This window comes from Chiloscyllium punctatum, chromosome 12 (assembly GCF_047496795.1).
Source record: "Chiloscyllium punctatum isolate Juve2018m chromosome 12, sChiPun1.3, whole genome shotgun sequence".
In the NCBI taxonomy this organism is placed as follows: Eukaryota; Metazoa; Chordata; class Chondrichthyes; order Orectolobiformes; family Hemiscylliidae; genus Chiloscyllium; species Chiloscyllium punctatum.
This window is the reverse complement of record NC_092750.1, coordinates 69,924,287-69,940,720: the sequence shown is the minus strand read 5'-3', so window position 1 is coordinate 69,940,720 and position 16,434 is coordinate 69,924,287. Positions and strand designations below refer to the sequence as shown.

The 16,434-nt window shown below is 40.8% G+C and overlaps 1 protein-coding gene across 5 annotated transcripts in view; it reads left to right on the top strand.

The window, feature by feature from the left end:
- dock3 (dedicator of cytokinesis 3) overlaps positions 1-16,434 on the top strand; it is an 889,649-nt gene that overhangs the window by 737,158 nt on the left and 136,057 nt on the right. For 4 of the 5 annotated variants that reach the window (XM_072582733.1, XM_072582735.1, XM_072582731.1 and 1 more), the window contains 3 exons: positions 2,164-2,249; positions 9,183-9,209; positions 9,328-9,423. In XM_072582733.1, the coding sequence (XP_072438834.1) occupies positions 2,164-2,249; positions 9,183-9,209; positions 9,328-9,423 (209 nt within the window). The remainder of the gene's footprint in view (positions 1-2,163; positions 2,250-9,182; positions 9,210-9,327; positions 9,424-16,434) is intronic. The other variant, XM_072582732.1, reaches the window with a different exon arrangement.

The following is a 16,434-nucleotide window of genomic DNA, read 5'->3' as shown; positions in this document are numbered from 1 at the left end:
TAAGAGTTCCTTCACCTAAAGCTCCCTTACCAAGTCAGCCTCATTGCACAACATTATATCAGTATTGCATATACCGTAGAAGGCTCCACCACGAGCTGCTCCAAAAAGCCATCTCGTAGACATTCCACAAATTCCTTTTCTTGCAATCCATTATCAATCTGATTTTCCCAGTCCACCTACATTTGAAATTCCCCATGATCACTATAACTTTGCCTTTCCTGCACATAGTTTCTTCTCTTCGTGCATCTTGCGCCCCAGCTCCTGAATACTATTTGGAGACCTGTACATAACTCATACTATGATTTTCTTTATTTTTGCGGTTCCTGAATTTTACCCACACAGATTCTACACCATCTGACCCTACCTTTTTCTTCCTATTGATTTAGTTTCATTTCTTACTAATAAGGCAACCCTATCCCCTCTGCCCACTTGCCTATCTTTTCGATTGGATGTATAATCTTGAATATTCAGCTCCCAGTCCTGATCCCCTTACAACCACGTCTCCGTGATGCCACCACGTCATACCTGTCAATTTCAATCTGCTCCACAAGCTCATTTACCTTATTCGTTATGCTGCGTGCATTCAGATATAACACCTTCAGTCCTGTATTAACTGTCTCTCTTCTCTATATCATTTGTTTGTCCGGTATGCTTGAAGTTTGATTGCTAACCATCTGTCCTATTTGTGTCCGTGCTGAAGATTTTAATAACCTCTCCTGACTTCTGTGCTCTTACCTTGTCCTTCATTCGGGTTTTCTAATTTCCCCTATAACTGATCTATTTCCCCTCCCTTATTTAGATAAAAGCCCTATCTATAGCCCCAGTTATGCAATTCGCTAGGACTCTGGTTCCAGCACAATTCAGATGAAGACCATCCCATCTGAACAGATCCCATCATTCCCAGTACTGGTGTCAATGTCCCATGAATTCAAATCTATTTCTCCTACACCAAACTTTGAGCCATGTATTTACCTGCATAATATTATTGACCCTGCGCCAATTAGCTCGTGTCTCAGGTAGGAATCCAGAGATTATTACCTTTTTGGTTCTGCTTTTTTAATTTAGCTCGTAGCTGTTCATACTCCGTTAGCAGAACCTCTGCTCTGGTTTTATCCACAACCACAACCACTGCATCTTTACCCTCCCACTCCAAATTCCTCTGCAGCCCAGATGAGATATCCTAAACCTGAGCACCAGGCAGGCAACACAACCTTTGGGACTCTCGATCCTGGTCACAGAGAACAGTGTCTATGACTCTCACTATACTATTCTCAATTACAACGTTTCTCTTCTCTCCCCCCCGCAACCTGAATGGCTCCCTGCACCACTGTGCTGCAGTCCCCATTCCCATCCACACACAGAGCAAAACTCTTGGATTTGGACAAGAATGGGGTCTGAGGTTCCTGCAACTCTACCCCCTGGATCCCTCTACCTGCCTCATTCATAGCCATATCCTCCTGTCCCTGACTACTGGCTGAATTTGAGTTAGTCTAAGGGGTGTGATTCTCTCCTGAAACACAGCACCCAGGTAACTCTCCCACTCCCTGATGTATCGCAATGTTTGAATCTCAGACATCAGCTCATTTGACTCAGAGCTGGAGTTCTTCCAGCAACCAACATTTCCTAAAGACATGATCACTGGGAACCACAATGGAGTCCCACATCATACAGAAACAACATATCACCTGACCCTCCATATGTTTGTATATTGATGCTTATGCAAGTTGTAACTAATAAATAAGTTGCAATCAAGAAATTAACAAGATTCAATTTAACACATTCAGATTTAGCAGACTCTTATTAGCCAATCAAATCACAGCCCTCCTGTGATGTCACTGTTCAGTTTCTCCTCAGTCAAAACCGTTTCAAATCAGAATCTCTTACCTTCCCAGACTGCTCTCCATTCTCTCCCACTCAGCTCTGGTCCTGAAGTGCAGGCCCCAAATCCACGACGGAAGTTTTTATAATCTCTTACCTTCCCAGGCTGCTCTCCATTCTCTCCCACTCAGCTCTGGTCCTGAAGTGCAGGCCCCAAATCCACGACGGAAGTTTTTATAATCTCTTACCTTCCCAGGCTGCTTTCTGTTCGTTCCCGCACAGCTCCAGTCCCAATTACAGATAACATCTTTGCAAAAGTTTTTACTTCTTGTTCCTCTGTTGCAGGTAGAAGCAGAGCTCATCGATAAACTGGACAGTCTGGTATCCGATGGAAAAGGAGATGAAAATTACCGTGAACTCTTCAGTCTCCTGTAAGCAGTGCAGAGAAAGAATCAGTAACATTACAAATAGTCTGAAGTGGAGAAGGAACACATTATTCAGAATTGATCCAATCTGTGAATGTGTTTGACAAAAAAAAAGAAATGGACGTTGTGTAAGATGTGTCATAGTCATAGAGATGTACGGCACGGAAATAGACCCATTGGTCCAACTCGTCCATGTGGACCAGATATCCCAACCCAATCTAGTCCCACCTGCCAGCACTTGGTCCATATCCCTCCAAACCTTTCCTATTCATATACCCATCCAAATGCCTTTTAAATGTTGCAATTGTACCAGCCTCCACCATTTCCTCTGTCAGCTCATTCCATAAACATACCACCCTCTGAGTGAAAAAGTTGCCCCTTAGGTCTCTTTTATATCTTTCCCCTCTCACCCTAAACCTATGCCCCCTTGTTCTGGACTCTTCCACCCCAGGGAAAAAACTTTGTCTATTTATCCTATCCATGTCCCTCATGATTTTGTAAACTTTGATAAAGTCATCCCTCAGCCTCCAGGGAAAACAGCCCCAGCCTATTCAACCTGTCCCTATAGCTCAAATCTTCCAACCCTGGCAACATCCTTGTGAATCTTTTCTGAACCCTTTCAAGTTTCACAACATCTTTCCAAAAGCAAGGAGACCAGAATTGCACGCAATATTCCAACAGTGGCCTGTACAGCCACAACATGACCTCCCAACTCCTGTACTCAATACTCTGGATTAGAGTGGTGCTGGAAAAGCACAGCAGTTCAGGCAGCATCCGAGGAGCAGGGAAATTGATGTTTCAGGCAAAAGGCCTTCATCAGGAAAGATGAAGGGCTTTTGCCCGAAACCTCGATTTCCCTGCTCCTCGGATGCTGCCTGAACTGTTGTGCTTTTCCAGCACCACTCTAATCCAGAATCTGGTTTCCAGCATCTGCAATCATTGTTTTTACCTGTACTCAATACTCTGACCAATAAAGAAAAGCATACCAAACGCCTTCTTCACTATTCTATCTACCTGCAACTCCACTTTCAAGGAGCTATGAACTTGCACGCCAAGGTCTCTTTGATCAGCAGCACTCCCTAGGACCTTACCATTAAGTGTATAAGTCCTGCTAAGATTTGCTTTCCCAAAATGCGGCACCTCATATTTATCTAAGTTAAACTCTATCTGCCACTTCTCAGTTCATTGGCCCAACTGATCAAGATCCTGTTGTAATCTGAGGTAACCTTCTTCACTTCAAAGTTTGTGAAAAGATTTGTAGCTCGGGTGCTCGTTGTTGTGGTTCTGTTTGCCAAGCTGGGAATTTGTATTGCAGACGTTTCGTCCCCTGTCTAGGTGACATCCTCAGTGCTTGGGAGCCTCCTGTGAAGCGCTTCTGTGATCTTTCCTCTGGCATTTGTAGTGGTTTGAATCTGCCGCTTCCGGTTGTCAGTTCCAGCTGTCTGTTGCAGTGGCCGGTATATTGGGTCCAGGTCGATGTGCTTACTGATTGAATCTGTGGATGAATGCCATGAGAACAGCCAGGGAATTCCTAGAGGCATGGCACTCATCCATTTCTCTGGACTCTCATTATCTCATTTCTGAAGCTTCCCATTTTCCAGCCGTCCCTTTACGTGCGAACATTTGCCCCCAATCAGCTTTTGAAAGTTCTTGCCTAATACTGTCCAAATTGGCCTTCCTCGAATTTAGAACTTCAACTTTTAGATCTGGTCTATCCTTTTCCATCACTATTTTAAAACTAATAGAATTATGGTCGCTGGTCCCAAAGTGCTCCCCTACTGACACCTCAATTACCTGCCCTGCCTTATTTCCCAAGAGTAGGTCAGGTTTTGCACCTTCTCTTGTGGGTACAACCACATCCTGAATCAGAAAATTTTCTTGTACACACTTAACAAATTCCTCTCCATCTAAACTCTTAACACCATGGCAGTCCCAGTCTATGTTTGGAAAATTAAAATCCACTAATATAACCACCCTATTATTCTTACAGATAACTGAGATCTCCTTACAAATTTGTTTCTCAATTTCCCTCTGACTATTAGGGGGTCTATAATACAATCCTAATAAGGTGATCATCCCTTTCTTGTTACTCACTCCCATCCAAAATACTTCCCTGGATGTATTTCCAGGAATATCCTCCTTAAGTACAGCTGTAATGCTATCCCCTTATCAAAAATGCCACTGCCCCTCCTCTCTTGCCTCTCTTTCTGTCCTTCCTGTTTTATTTGTATCCTGGAACATTAAGCTACCAGTCCTGCCCATCCCCGCCATGTTTCTGTAATTGCTACGATATCCCAGTCCCATGTTGCTAAGCATGCCCTGAGTTCATCTGTCTTCCGTGTTAGGCATCTTGCATTGAAATAAATGCAGTTTAATTTATCAGTCCTGCCTTGTCTCTGCTTTGTCCCTGCTGCTCTGATTGTTTGACTCACCTTTGTTCTCAACTGTTCCAGTCTCATATTGAAATCTTTCCTCTCTATCTCCCTGGGATCCCCCCCACACCCCTTCCACCTTACTAGTTTAAATCCTCCTGAGCAGCTCTAGCAAATCTCCCTGCCAGTATATTAGTCCCCTTCCAATTTAGGTGCAATCTGTCCTTATACAGGTCACTTCTACCCCAAAAGAGCTTCCAATGATCCAAAAATGTGAATCCTTCTCCCATGCACCAGCACCTCAGCCATGCATTCATCTGTTCTATCCTTCTATTCCTAACCTCACTAATTCGTAGCATCAGGAGTAATCCAGCTATTACTACTCTCAAGGACCATCTTTTTAAATTCCTGCCTAACTCTCTGCAATCTCCCTTCAGAATCCCAACCTTTTTCCTTCCTATGTGCTTGGTTCCAATGTGTACAATGACCTCCTGCTGTTCCCTCTCCCCCTGTGAGTACATTCTGCACCCTCTCTGAGACAGCCTTGATCCTGCACCAGTGAAACAACACACCATTCTGATTTTTTGCTGCTAGCCATAGAAATGTCTGTCTGTATCTCGGACAAGAGAGTTCCCTAACACAATCGATTGCTTGGAATCCGACGTACCTCTCATTACATTAGAGCCAGTCTCAATACCAGAAACTTGGCTGTTTGTGCTACGTTCCCCTGAGAATCCATCACCCCCTACATTTCCCAAAACAGCATACTAGTTTGAAATGGGGATAGCTACAGAAGACTCCTGCATTACCTGCCTACCTCTCTTACCTTTCCTGGAGTTAACCCATCTATGTGACTGTATTAGCGACATTCCCTCCCCCCCCCCCCCCCACCCCCCCTCCTCTAACTGCCATTCATCGCATCCCCTTGCTCTTGCACATTCCTCACTGCATCTCCAACCCATCCATTCGATCTGATAAGATTCGCAACCAACGGCATTTATTGCAAATATAATCCTTAGTAACCCGTAAACTCTTCCTAAACTCCCACATCCGACAGGAAGAGCATATCACTCTACTCAGGGCCATTTTTGCTTCTTTCAATCTACAAACCCAGAAAAGAGCACTGTCTCATTCCTCTACAAAACACAGCTCCATTATATAGCTTATATTTTAAGTTTAATCAAGAGACATAACTCAATAAAACATATAATCAAGAAAAAATCCACTCTACTCTCTACTGCAGACTTATTTTAAGGCCGTGCTTAAAACCACTTATCTGCTTCTGTGCTGTGACCGCTCCCCAATTAATTAGAAAACAAACTTAGTTATGTACAATGATAATATGGCCTCGTGTAAACCTCTGAATAGTTATAGACCAGTCAGCGAAACCTTGATGCCAATTATGTATTATTTGGGAAAATGTTCTGAGAAACATTATAAACTGTGTGTTAAAATTACATAAGTTAATTAATGTAGTCATAGTCAGTAATCGAGATCTGCAGCACAGAAAAAGGCCCTATAGTCCATCAAGTCCATGCCATTCAAAAGCAACCACTGAACTAGTTTAATCCCATTTTCCAAAACTTGGCCAAAAGCTTTGTATGTCTTGGTATCACAAGTGCATATCTAAATACTTCTTAAATATTGTGAGGGTTTCTGCCTCTTACCATCCTTACAGGCAGTAAGTTCCAGATTCCCACCACTATCTTGGTGAAAATATTTTTCCTCACATCTCCTCTAAACCATCTACTCCTCACCTTAAATCTATGCACGTTGTCTTGATGCTTCCATTAAGGGGAAAGGTTTATTCTTGTCTAGCCTATTTATATCCCTCACCATTATATACATCTTAATTATGTCAACATGGATTTGTTAAGGAAAAGTTGTCTGGCTAACTTGATTTAATTTTTTGAGGAGCTAACAAGTATGAGAGTAGTATATTTGATTCATCAGTTCATGCATAGCTTTTGACAAGTTGCCACATGGTAGACTGGTCAGAGAAGTAACACCCATGTGACCCAAGGAAAAGTAGCAAGTTGAATCCAAAATTGGTTCAGTGACAAGAAACAAAGGATCATAGTTTTTTAAATTTTTTTTTAGATTAGATTGTTTTAGATTACCTACAGTATGGAAACAGGCCCTTCAGCCCAACAAGTCCACACCGACCCTCCGAAGAGTAACCCACCCAGACCCATTCCCTATCCTGTATTTACACCTGACTAATGCACCTAACACTATGGGCAATTTGGTATGGCCAGTCCACCTGACCTGCACATCTTTGGATTATGGGAGGAAACCGGAGCACCCAGAGGAAACCCATGCAGACCCAGGGAGAACGTGCAAACCCCACACAGACAGTCGCCAGAGGCTGGAGTCGAACCCGGGTCTCTGGCACTATGAGGCAACAGTGGTAACCACTGAGCAACCGTGCTGCCCAATAGTAAACAAATGATTTTGACTTAAAGATTATTTATTATGGGTTCCTTATGACTAAGTACTGGTATCCTTGGTTTTTGTTCGATACTCTAATGGTGTAGATTTATATGTAGGAGGCACGATTAAGAAGTTAGAATCATAGAATTCCTATAGTGTGAAAGCAGCCCATGTAGCCACATTGACCTTCCGAAGAGCATCCCACACAGATCCAGCGTCCCTGCCCCGTAACCATGCATTTCCCATATAAAATCCACATAACTTGCATATCCCTGGACGCTATGGACAATTTAGCATCACCAATCCACCTAGCTTGCACAACTTTGGACTGTGGGAGGAAATCAGAGCACTCATAGGAAAGCCATGCAGACATGGGGAAAATGTGCAACCTCCATGCAAGCAGTTGCCCAAGGCTAGAATCGAACCCGTGAGACAGCAGTGCTAACTACTGTGCTGCCGTGCCATATAAAGGAAGTAGTAATGGAAGCTTGTCAAAAAGGTACAATGATATTGTAAACTACATATCAATTAGAAAAGTCAGATAGGCAAAGATTGTGTAAGGGTGAGTTTAACCTTTTATTTTCTCTTAGACCAGATGAGGCTCAAGTTTCTTTGTTTAAATATTCATACATGTTAAGAAATTGACATGTAGCTGAAATTTTTATCACAAGGTCAAATGTTTTATCCTAATTTTACAGACAACAAGCTTCCAATTGAGTATTCCTACAAATAATAATTTCTAATTAAATTATTACACTTTACTCACTCCTATCTCTACTCAAACATTTTCATATAGTTCACATTCCAAGCTAATGTATGTGATTACATTAACCAATCGTATTTGAACTAATACACATGGTTGTATTATCCAGTCATATCATTACGTTTTTGCAGTATGTGTTTTATGATTACCAGTAAACCAGCATTGTCTATTTTTCCTTTCAGCCCCTCCTAATGCCTACACTGTCAATTTGTCCTTTCAGGTAGTCTAGATAAGTAGTTCCTGGAACATTTTTGGGATAGTTTCTTAGAACAACATGTTGCAGTGCCGATTATGAGACAGGATTAATTAATGACCTCACAATTATGGCATCCTTGGTAGCAACAGTCATAATATGACTGAATTTTACATTCAATTTGTGAGAGAGAAGAATGGAATGTTACTATTTTAATCTTGATTCAGGGTAATTATGAAGATTTTGAAGCTGAGCTAGCTAAAGTGAACTGGCAAATTGGTCGAGGGATCTGTCAATAGAAATGTAGTGAAGATGTTCAAGGGGATATTTCAGGATACACAAAATATTAAAAACAAGGAGCAGGAGTAAGCAATTCAGCTGTTTGAGCCTGCTACATGATTTAATTCGATCATGGTTGATCTCATCTCGGCCTCAATTCCATTTTCGTAGCTGCTCCCCATAATCCTTTATACGATGACGAATTGAAAGTTTTTCTATCTGATCCTTAAATTTATTCCGTGCTCCAGCATCCATGTGATTTTGTCAAAGAAACGTTAAAGACTTTTGGGATTAAACTAGAAGAGTTGTGGTACAATACACTCATGAAGATGTTTTGGGCTAAACAGGATGTTTCAGCCGAGAAACATTCTATGAACATGTTGGTGCAAGTTCTTTCTAGAGTGGGTGGGATCACGTTCTTTCATGGTTTGTGTCTATGTCTGGCTAGTCTGAGCTTTTAAGAAAGTAGGTGACATTCCTGGAAAAATGTATCTAAAAGAGAGTTGACAAGCTATAACATTCAAATGCAATATTTTAGTTAATTATTCCATTCAGTTCTGAGTTGAAGGTGATTCAAATCTGACATTATACATACACCAGAGGGACATGAAAACCATCAGCTTTAGTCTCCAACCTTTCAGGGCTTATATACAAAAAGTAACAGTGTTTAACTTTTCTGTTTACACTGATAGCTGAATAGTGACCTTCACCAGTAAAGTGCTACTTCTACTGCACTTGACTTTCCAATGGTGGGATGACTTTATTTGTCAAGGTCACTATGATCAACTTTAAGCATTGTAGGTATTTCTTGACTCAGTGCTGGTATGTATAAACTCATAGTTTTAACATAATGTGATTAATATCCTTGTCTTTGCTTAATTTTTGCTGCCTGGAAATAGCACCCAGCTCTTTGGGCCTTATCCTAGGTAAGATTAAAATACCCAAGATTTTTTAAAAATGTTACCAAAATGATAGCAGGCTGTGCTTGGGGAGGTTTGCTGCAGAAGGGAACGTTCACAACTTTCTTTTTGCTTGTACTCACAGTTTATTAGAGAAGATTGAACAAGAAACATGGAGAGAAACTGGTGTTTCTTTCGTATTGTCAGTAACTCGCCTCATGGAGAGACTGCTGGACTACAGGTAGATGTCTGTCTGTGGTTGCGGTGCTAGGGAGAGAAATTCATGTTTGTGAAATCTAACTACAACAATGCTTACTTACTGCTTAATTCTTTATTTTATGATCGAGTTGATATGCTACAGCCTTGCTTCCTGACAAGACTCCTGTCCTGTCTTTGTTTCCCATGATTCAAAAGAGCCTTCTTTGGGGATGCAAGGCTCCTATACCCTGACAGTCTGGTGGTGACTTTCACTTTGATATTTCTGAGTGGTTTCCTAAACCAATTCAGAAGGCAATTAAAGTCGTCAGCCATTAATGTAGAACACTAATCAGATATAGACCAGAAGAGGAAAGGGGTTTCTTTCCCTTAAAGTACATTCATGAACTAGTTCAGTTTTAATAAGAAACTGACAACTTCATAGCCGCTCTTAGTAGTTCCATCATTAGCACCATCATTTTTTAAATTTCCAATCTTATTCCTGACTTCAAAACCGCTATGATAGGATTTGAACATATGCTCTACAGGTTACCAATCCTAAATAAATAAGCCACAATATCACAATACCCTGTAGGGCTTTGATACTTATCCCAGTGAATAATGTCACACTACTCTGTGCGTTACTTACAAAACAGAGGGATTGCTAAAGCATTGTTGCAAGTCTATCAGTGAGATGTATTTCCATGTAAAATCTGTCACTATTTCTCCCTTGACAAACTTTCTCCAAGTATTTAGATAATTATCATCAGTAGACACAACACCACCCAGTAAAGAACATCCAAGTCTTGACTTCCAATACATAGTGAAATAAATAGCTTGTGCTGAAAGATACACCTCTTCAGGTTTTTTCTCCATCTTTGTCCAGTGGTATTTCTGAGTGTGGAAAGCCTGTTTGTACCAACATCACTAAGGAGAGCATTGAATAAGGTTCTGAATTAACATCCCATGCCAGAGACTTCAACGCAGAATCTTGGTTTAACACTTTAGTGTATTACTGAAGAAGTGTTGCACTGTTAGATGGTTGTCTTTCAACTGAGACATTCAACCAAGGCACCTTCGGTCCTCTCAAGTGGACATAAAAGGTCTTATGGCTTCAGAGCAAGATGGTTCTCCCTGGTGTCCTAGCAAACATTTATTTCCCAACCAACGTACTGAAACTAGTTATCTAGTCAATACATGGTTTTGATGGATTTTTCTGCATAAATTTCCTCATGCATTTGCTACATTACAATTAGTTATGAAATGCTTTGGGATGTCTAAAGACTATGAAATTAGCTAAATAAATATAGGTCTTTCTTTAGCTCATTGCTGCTCTTCTGGAGGTCAGAAAACCTTGAATACATCTCAATTTTCAACCTAGTATTGTAACAAAATTTCCAACCCCATTACTTCAGGAGCAAATTGCATGAAAGAAATAGCAAGTATCTCAGCAAGTAAAAGGGCTTTCTTTCCTACCAATAATCAAGTGAGTAAAAATCTATCCAAGTGAAAGAGTTCCCTCCTGTTAAGCCAAAGCAGCACCTTGAAAGCTGTAGTTATCCCTTGACTCAGAGAAAGAGAAAAAGAACTGAAACAGAAAACTGAGAACTAAATATTTAAGTATATTCAACATTTAGTATAGAATAGACTCTTATTGTCACATGTATGCCATTGTAGAAGTACAGTGAAAATCTTTTCCAATGGCTGTTTCTTATGGTGCCATCTTATGTACAAGTACCTAGGTACAAATCTTGGACACAACAGACGAATAAAAAGAAGTTTTAAAAAATAAGTTAGTAATAAGACGTCATTAAAGGATTGACATTACAGTAAGGTAAAAAAAATCAAATTAACATTACATTGTAGCAGCTCAGCGCAGGGCTTCCACATGTGGTCTGACCGCCTGCACCAGAAGCCAGTCCAACAGCCAACCCCATTCCACTCCAGGCCTCCAGTCTGCTTTGTACCAGCTCCTAGCTGCTCCAAGGCAAATTCAGGACTCCTCTCCCATACCGGTCTCCACCGAGGGCTCACTACCTGCTCGCTGCTCTGGGATTTGCTCTGCTCGCACACTTCCAAGACTCACAGCCCACACTGTTCCAGGACTTGCTGCCCTTGCTTTTGCAGGACTTGAAGGACAAATGAGAAGGAAAAGGAGGTGAGCTTGTACTGATTATATGAGATGGAGTCATTACATTATAAGGGAGAATATCTGATCAGCAGAACAATGTGTGGAATCTGAGTGGAACTGAGAAGCAGCATTGGATAGCAGACTTTGGTTAGTGTCATTAATAAACCATCAAATAGTAATATGGAGCATAGTAAAGCCAGAGGATGAAATAGCATATGCAACACAGTACTCATGGGTGACTTAAACCTGCATATGGATTGGGTAAACTAATTGAGCTGTTGTGGAGAATGAGTCTCTGGAGTTCTTAGTGAGTTTTCTAGAGTAGTGTGTTGAAAAGTCAACTAGAGGACAGGCTGTTTTGGATCTTGTACTATGTAATGAAAAGGGCTGATGAATAATCTTGCTGTAAAAGAACCTTGAGAGGTGACTGACCATAATATGATAGAATTTTACATTATATTTAAATGTGAAGTAGTTCAATCTGAAGCAAGGGTGTTCAATTTGAATAGGGGAAATTCTGAAAGCATGAGGTATTAGTTAGCTGAGCTGGATTAGGAAGATATATTAAAAGGCATAATTGGGCATAGGGAATGGACCGTACTGGTGACAGTGGTAAATTTGGGTAATAGTTAGGCATTCAAATCCTAATTTGAACAATCAGATTCTGAGGCCCAAGCTGCATCAACTGAGCTGAGCTGGCAGCTAATTCAAGAAACGACTGTCCAAATGTGAGACTTATGAATGTCAACATCTTGTGAGCAACATCACAGCCATATTTGACCCTGTTCACATATACATTCTAGTATGTCACTATTCAGTTATGATGAAAGGGATGTTTGGAAGGCAGGAACAGGATCCGATCATTCAACCCGTCGAACATACTCCAACATTTAATTCAATCATGGCTGATCAAACACTCCAATGCCTTTTACCCACAGCATCTCTGTAACCCTTTTATGCCATTTATAATCAAGAATATATTACTGTAGATGTACTCAATGATTGAGCCTTCACAACCGCCTGGGGTAGAGAATTCTCGCTGTGCGTGTTTATGACAGCTGACCTATGTTTCCTCCAAAATTTCCTCAGCACGCATGCATCTTGATTGTAATCCTGCTGCATGACTTCCATTTCTAGAAACAATGAATTTAGAGAATGTACATACTCTTAACAGGATTTGCCAGCTATGCTCCAGCTGGGCTATTATTACAGGTAAAATACGTTTTGTGATGGCAGTGCAAACAAACAAATCCTAGAAACAGATGTGTGAAACCAATATATTACATGACTCTAAATGTAAGAGGCAATTCAGCCCGTCATGTCCATACAGACTGTCTGCAAGAGCAGTTCATGTAGTACCGCTCCTTTGTAGACCTGCAGTTTTCTTTCTTCAGCTGCCTATCTGATAAGTCTTTGTAGGGCAAATAATAATTGTGGGGAACAGTACCACAACCCACATCCAATATCTGAGCAACACAAGCTGACCAGGGACCCCAGAAATAAATCATGACTACAGAGGTGACCTCCCATTTCTCCACATTTTAAAGCATCCGTCAACATTCTGGAATTTCCAGAAGCACGGATCTAGAGGCTGACCTGCATGAACTATGGCAGAGTGATGTCACACTGTCACAGAAGGTAAAGCAATAATGATGAGAAAATCTAAAAAGAAAACAAAAAATGTACAACTTCCACATGCCGTAGGAAAACAATTTTTGTTCAAATCTGTAAACAACCTTGCCTTATATGTCACCAAAGTATATTGGTAAATAAAGGTGGGAATTTGGTATGACACTGCACAATGATGTACTGTAAATCCAAGGATAGTTTTCCCTTGAATAGCTTTCTTCAGACAAAGAAAATTGATGACCTGAAGGCCGCTTTGAAAGCTGAACCATCATTTTTATGTAAAACAACAATAAAAGATTTACACTAAAGCATCACTTTGCATTTACTGCCATTTAGCAAAATACAAGAAATCATTCACAGACGGTAAAATAACTAAAGAAGCAATGACTGTGGCCACTGACTCTTTATTAAAAGATTTTAAGAAGAAAGAAGAAATAATAATAGCAATCCAGAGCATGTCATTTGATGTTTCCACAATAGCAAGGCAAGTGGATTCTTTGTCTAAAGACATCTTTCAGTAACTACAGGAGGATCTGGAAGGACTGTGAATGCTTTTCACTGTGGTTTGATGAATCCATACATAACAGACACAGCCCAGATGATTGTGTTTAAGGACATAACTAAAGTGGATCATCTCATTCTTTTGCCCATTGAAGAGAGAATAAGAGATAAGGATAGCTACAATACATTCAAAAGAGATGTGTTTGAGAAAAACATTCCAGTCAAGAAACTGGTTTCCATCATAATTGATAGTGCACCAGCCATGCTTTGGCAAAAGAACAGGCTCATTTATATTTTGCAGAAATTATCCTGATTTGTCAATTACCAATGTATAATCCACCAGAAAGCATTGGTAAGTAAAATTATGAGCTTTTCTAATTTAATGAGAGTTGTTAAGATTGTAAACTTGATGCTGCCTGCAGTGAACTAATCCTCTATGCTGTTGTGACATGATTAAGTCACAGGAAGGTCCTGCAAAAGTTTTTAGATTCTGTAGCTGATATTGTCACTTTTCAAAATCAACCAATGAAATGTGGCGTGAACTGTCAGACAACCTGTGTTTGCTCAGCTTCAGGCTCCTTATAGACAGTGTCAAAACTGAACAATCAAAGTGCAAGCAGAGGACAAAGACATAACACACGTGATCAGTCCTGTGAATGCATTCAGGTTGAAATTAGGTTTGTGATCTTCCAAATTCGAATATAGAACAGTACAGCACAGTACAGACCTTTTGACCGTCTAAGATCAGACTAACCTGCATGTACTGCATTGTACTATTTTCCATGTGCCTATCCAAGAGTCGCTTTAATGTCCCCAGTGTATCTAACTCTACTACCACTGCTGGCAGTGCATTCCATGCACCCACCACCCTCTCTAAAGAACCTACCTGTGACATTAGATTCCCTACAGTGTGGAAACAGGCCCTTCAGCCCAAGAAGTCCACACCGACCCTCCGAAGAGTAACCCACTCAGACCCATTTCCCTCTGTCTAATGCACCTAACACTATGGGCAATTTAGTATGGCCAGTCCACCTGACCTGCACATCTTTGGACTGTGGGAGGAAACCCATGCAGACACTGGGAGAATGTGCAAACTCCACACACCCGAGGCTGGAATCAAACCCAGGTCCCTGGTGCTGTGAGGCTGCAGTGCTAACCACTGAGCCACCGTGCCGCCCCAAAAGTCTGATGCTTTACCGACATCTCCCTTAAACATTCCTGCAGTCACCTTAAAATTATGCCCACTCATGATAGACATTTCCACCATGGGAAAAAGTCTCTGGCTATCCACTCTACCTGCGCCTGTCATCATCTTTCACACCTCTATCAAGTCACCTCTCATCCTTCTTCACTCCAATAAGAAAAGCCTTAGCTCCCTCAGCCCTTCTTCATAAGACATGCCCTCTAATCGAGACAGCATCCTGGTAAATCTCCTCTGCACCGTCTTTGAAGCTTTCACATCTTTCCTATAATGAGGCAACCAGAACTGAACACAATATTCCAAGTGTGGTCTAACCAGGACTCTAACGAGCTGCGGCATAACCTCACGGCTCGTAAACTCAATCTCCCTGCTAATGAAAGCCAACACACTAAACACCTTCTTGAGAACCCGATCAACTCGAGTGACAACTTTGAGGGATCTATGGATGTGATATCAAGATCCCGCTGTTTCTCCACGCTGCCATGAATCCTGCCTTTAACTCTTTATTCTACATTCAAATTCAACCTTCCAAAGTGAATCACTTTACACTTTTCCAGGTTGAACTCCATCTGCCACTTATCAGCCCAGCTGTGCATCCTGTCAATGTCCCATTGCAATCTACAACAGCTCTCCACACTATAAAAATGTCATTTATAAAAACCACAAAGAGCAAAAGTCCCAGAACTGATCCCTACAGAACATCACAGGTCACTAAGTCCCAGACTGAAATTTAAAAAACACTGCTACTCTTCCTGAGTCTGGAGTAAATACTTTTTTAAAAGAAAGAAAATGTGTTTCATTCAGAAAATCTGTGCGCACACCTGAGGACGTTAGCACAGGAATTCAAGTGGCAATTTCAGGAATGAGATATGATGGAAAAAAGTGTCATGTTAGTCCCAGGTCCATTCCTTCAAGATGGCATTGATGGGTTGACTACTAAATTCTATTGCATATTTGACTTCCAAAGTAGTGGAGGTACCTGGAGCAAAGGATATGGGGCAAAAACAAGAACAGGGTATTGAGTAGGATGATTATCTGTGATCATATTGAATGGTGCAGCAGACTCAAAAAAACCAAATGGCCTATTCCTGTTCCTACTTTCTGTTTCTTGATGGAAGTAATTACTATTCAAACTGATATTGAGCTGAAAGTCTGATAAGGGTCATTGACTTTTAGACTGGGACTCCTAGAAATAGAAAAGTACTCACTCAACATCCTCTGCTTTTCAAGTGAAAGCTTATTTTGACTCTACATACTTCTGTGATACAGGGTTATCTCAAATGAAGATAATCAAGTCCAAGTATCATATCTGTCTTGCCAATACCCATTTTATGGGCTGCATACAATTAGTAGTCTCAAACTACAACTCAGACTTCAAGGCACTGGCAGATAATGTGCAATATCTCACTTCACATTGATACATGGTGAGTAGAGGACAAAATTAGTAATTTTGGTAATTAGTAATTAGTAGTAAACTTGGTTTTACAGTTATATAGAACTAAAAATAAACTGTTTATTCTATGGTTTCCTCAGGGTTGATCCTGGATTGCACTTAAATTCAAGAAGTGATTTTATGCTTAAGAAGGTTAGAGAAC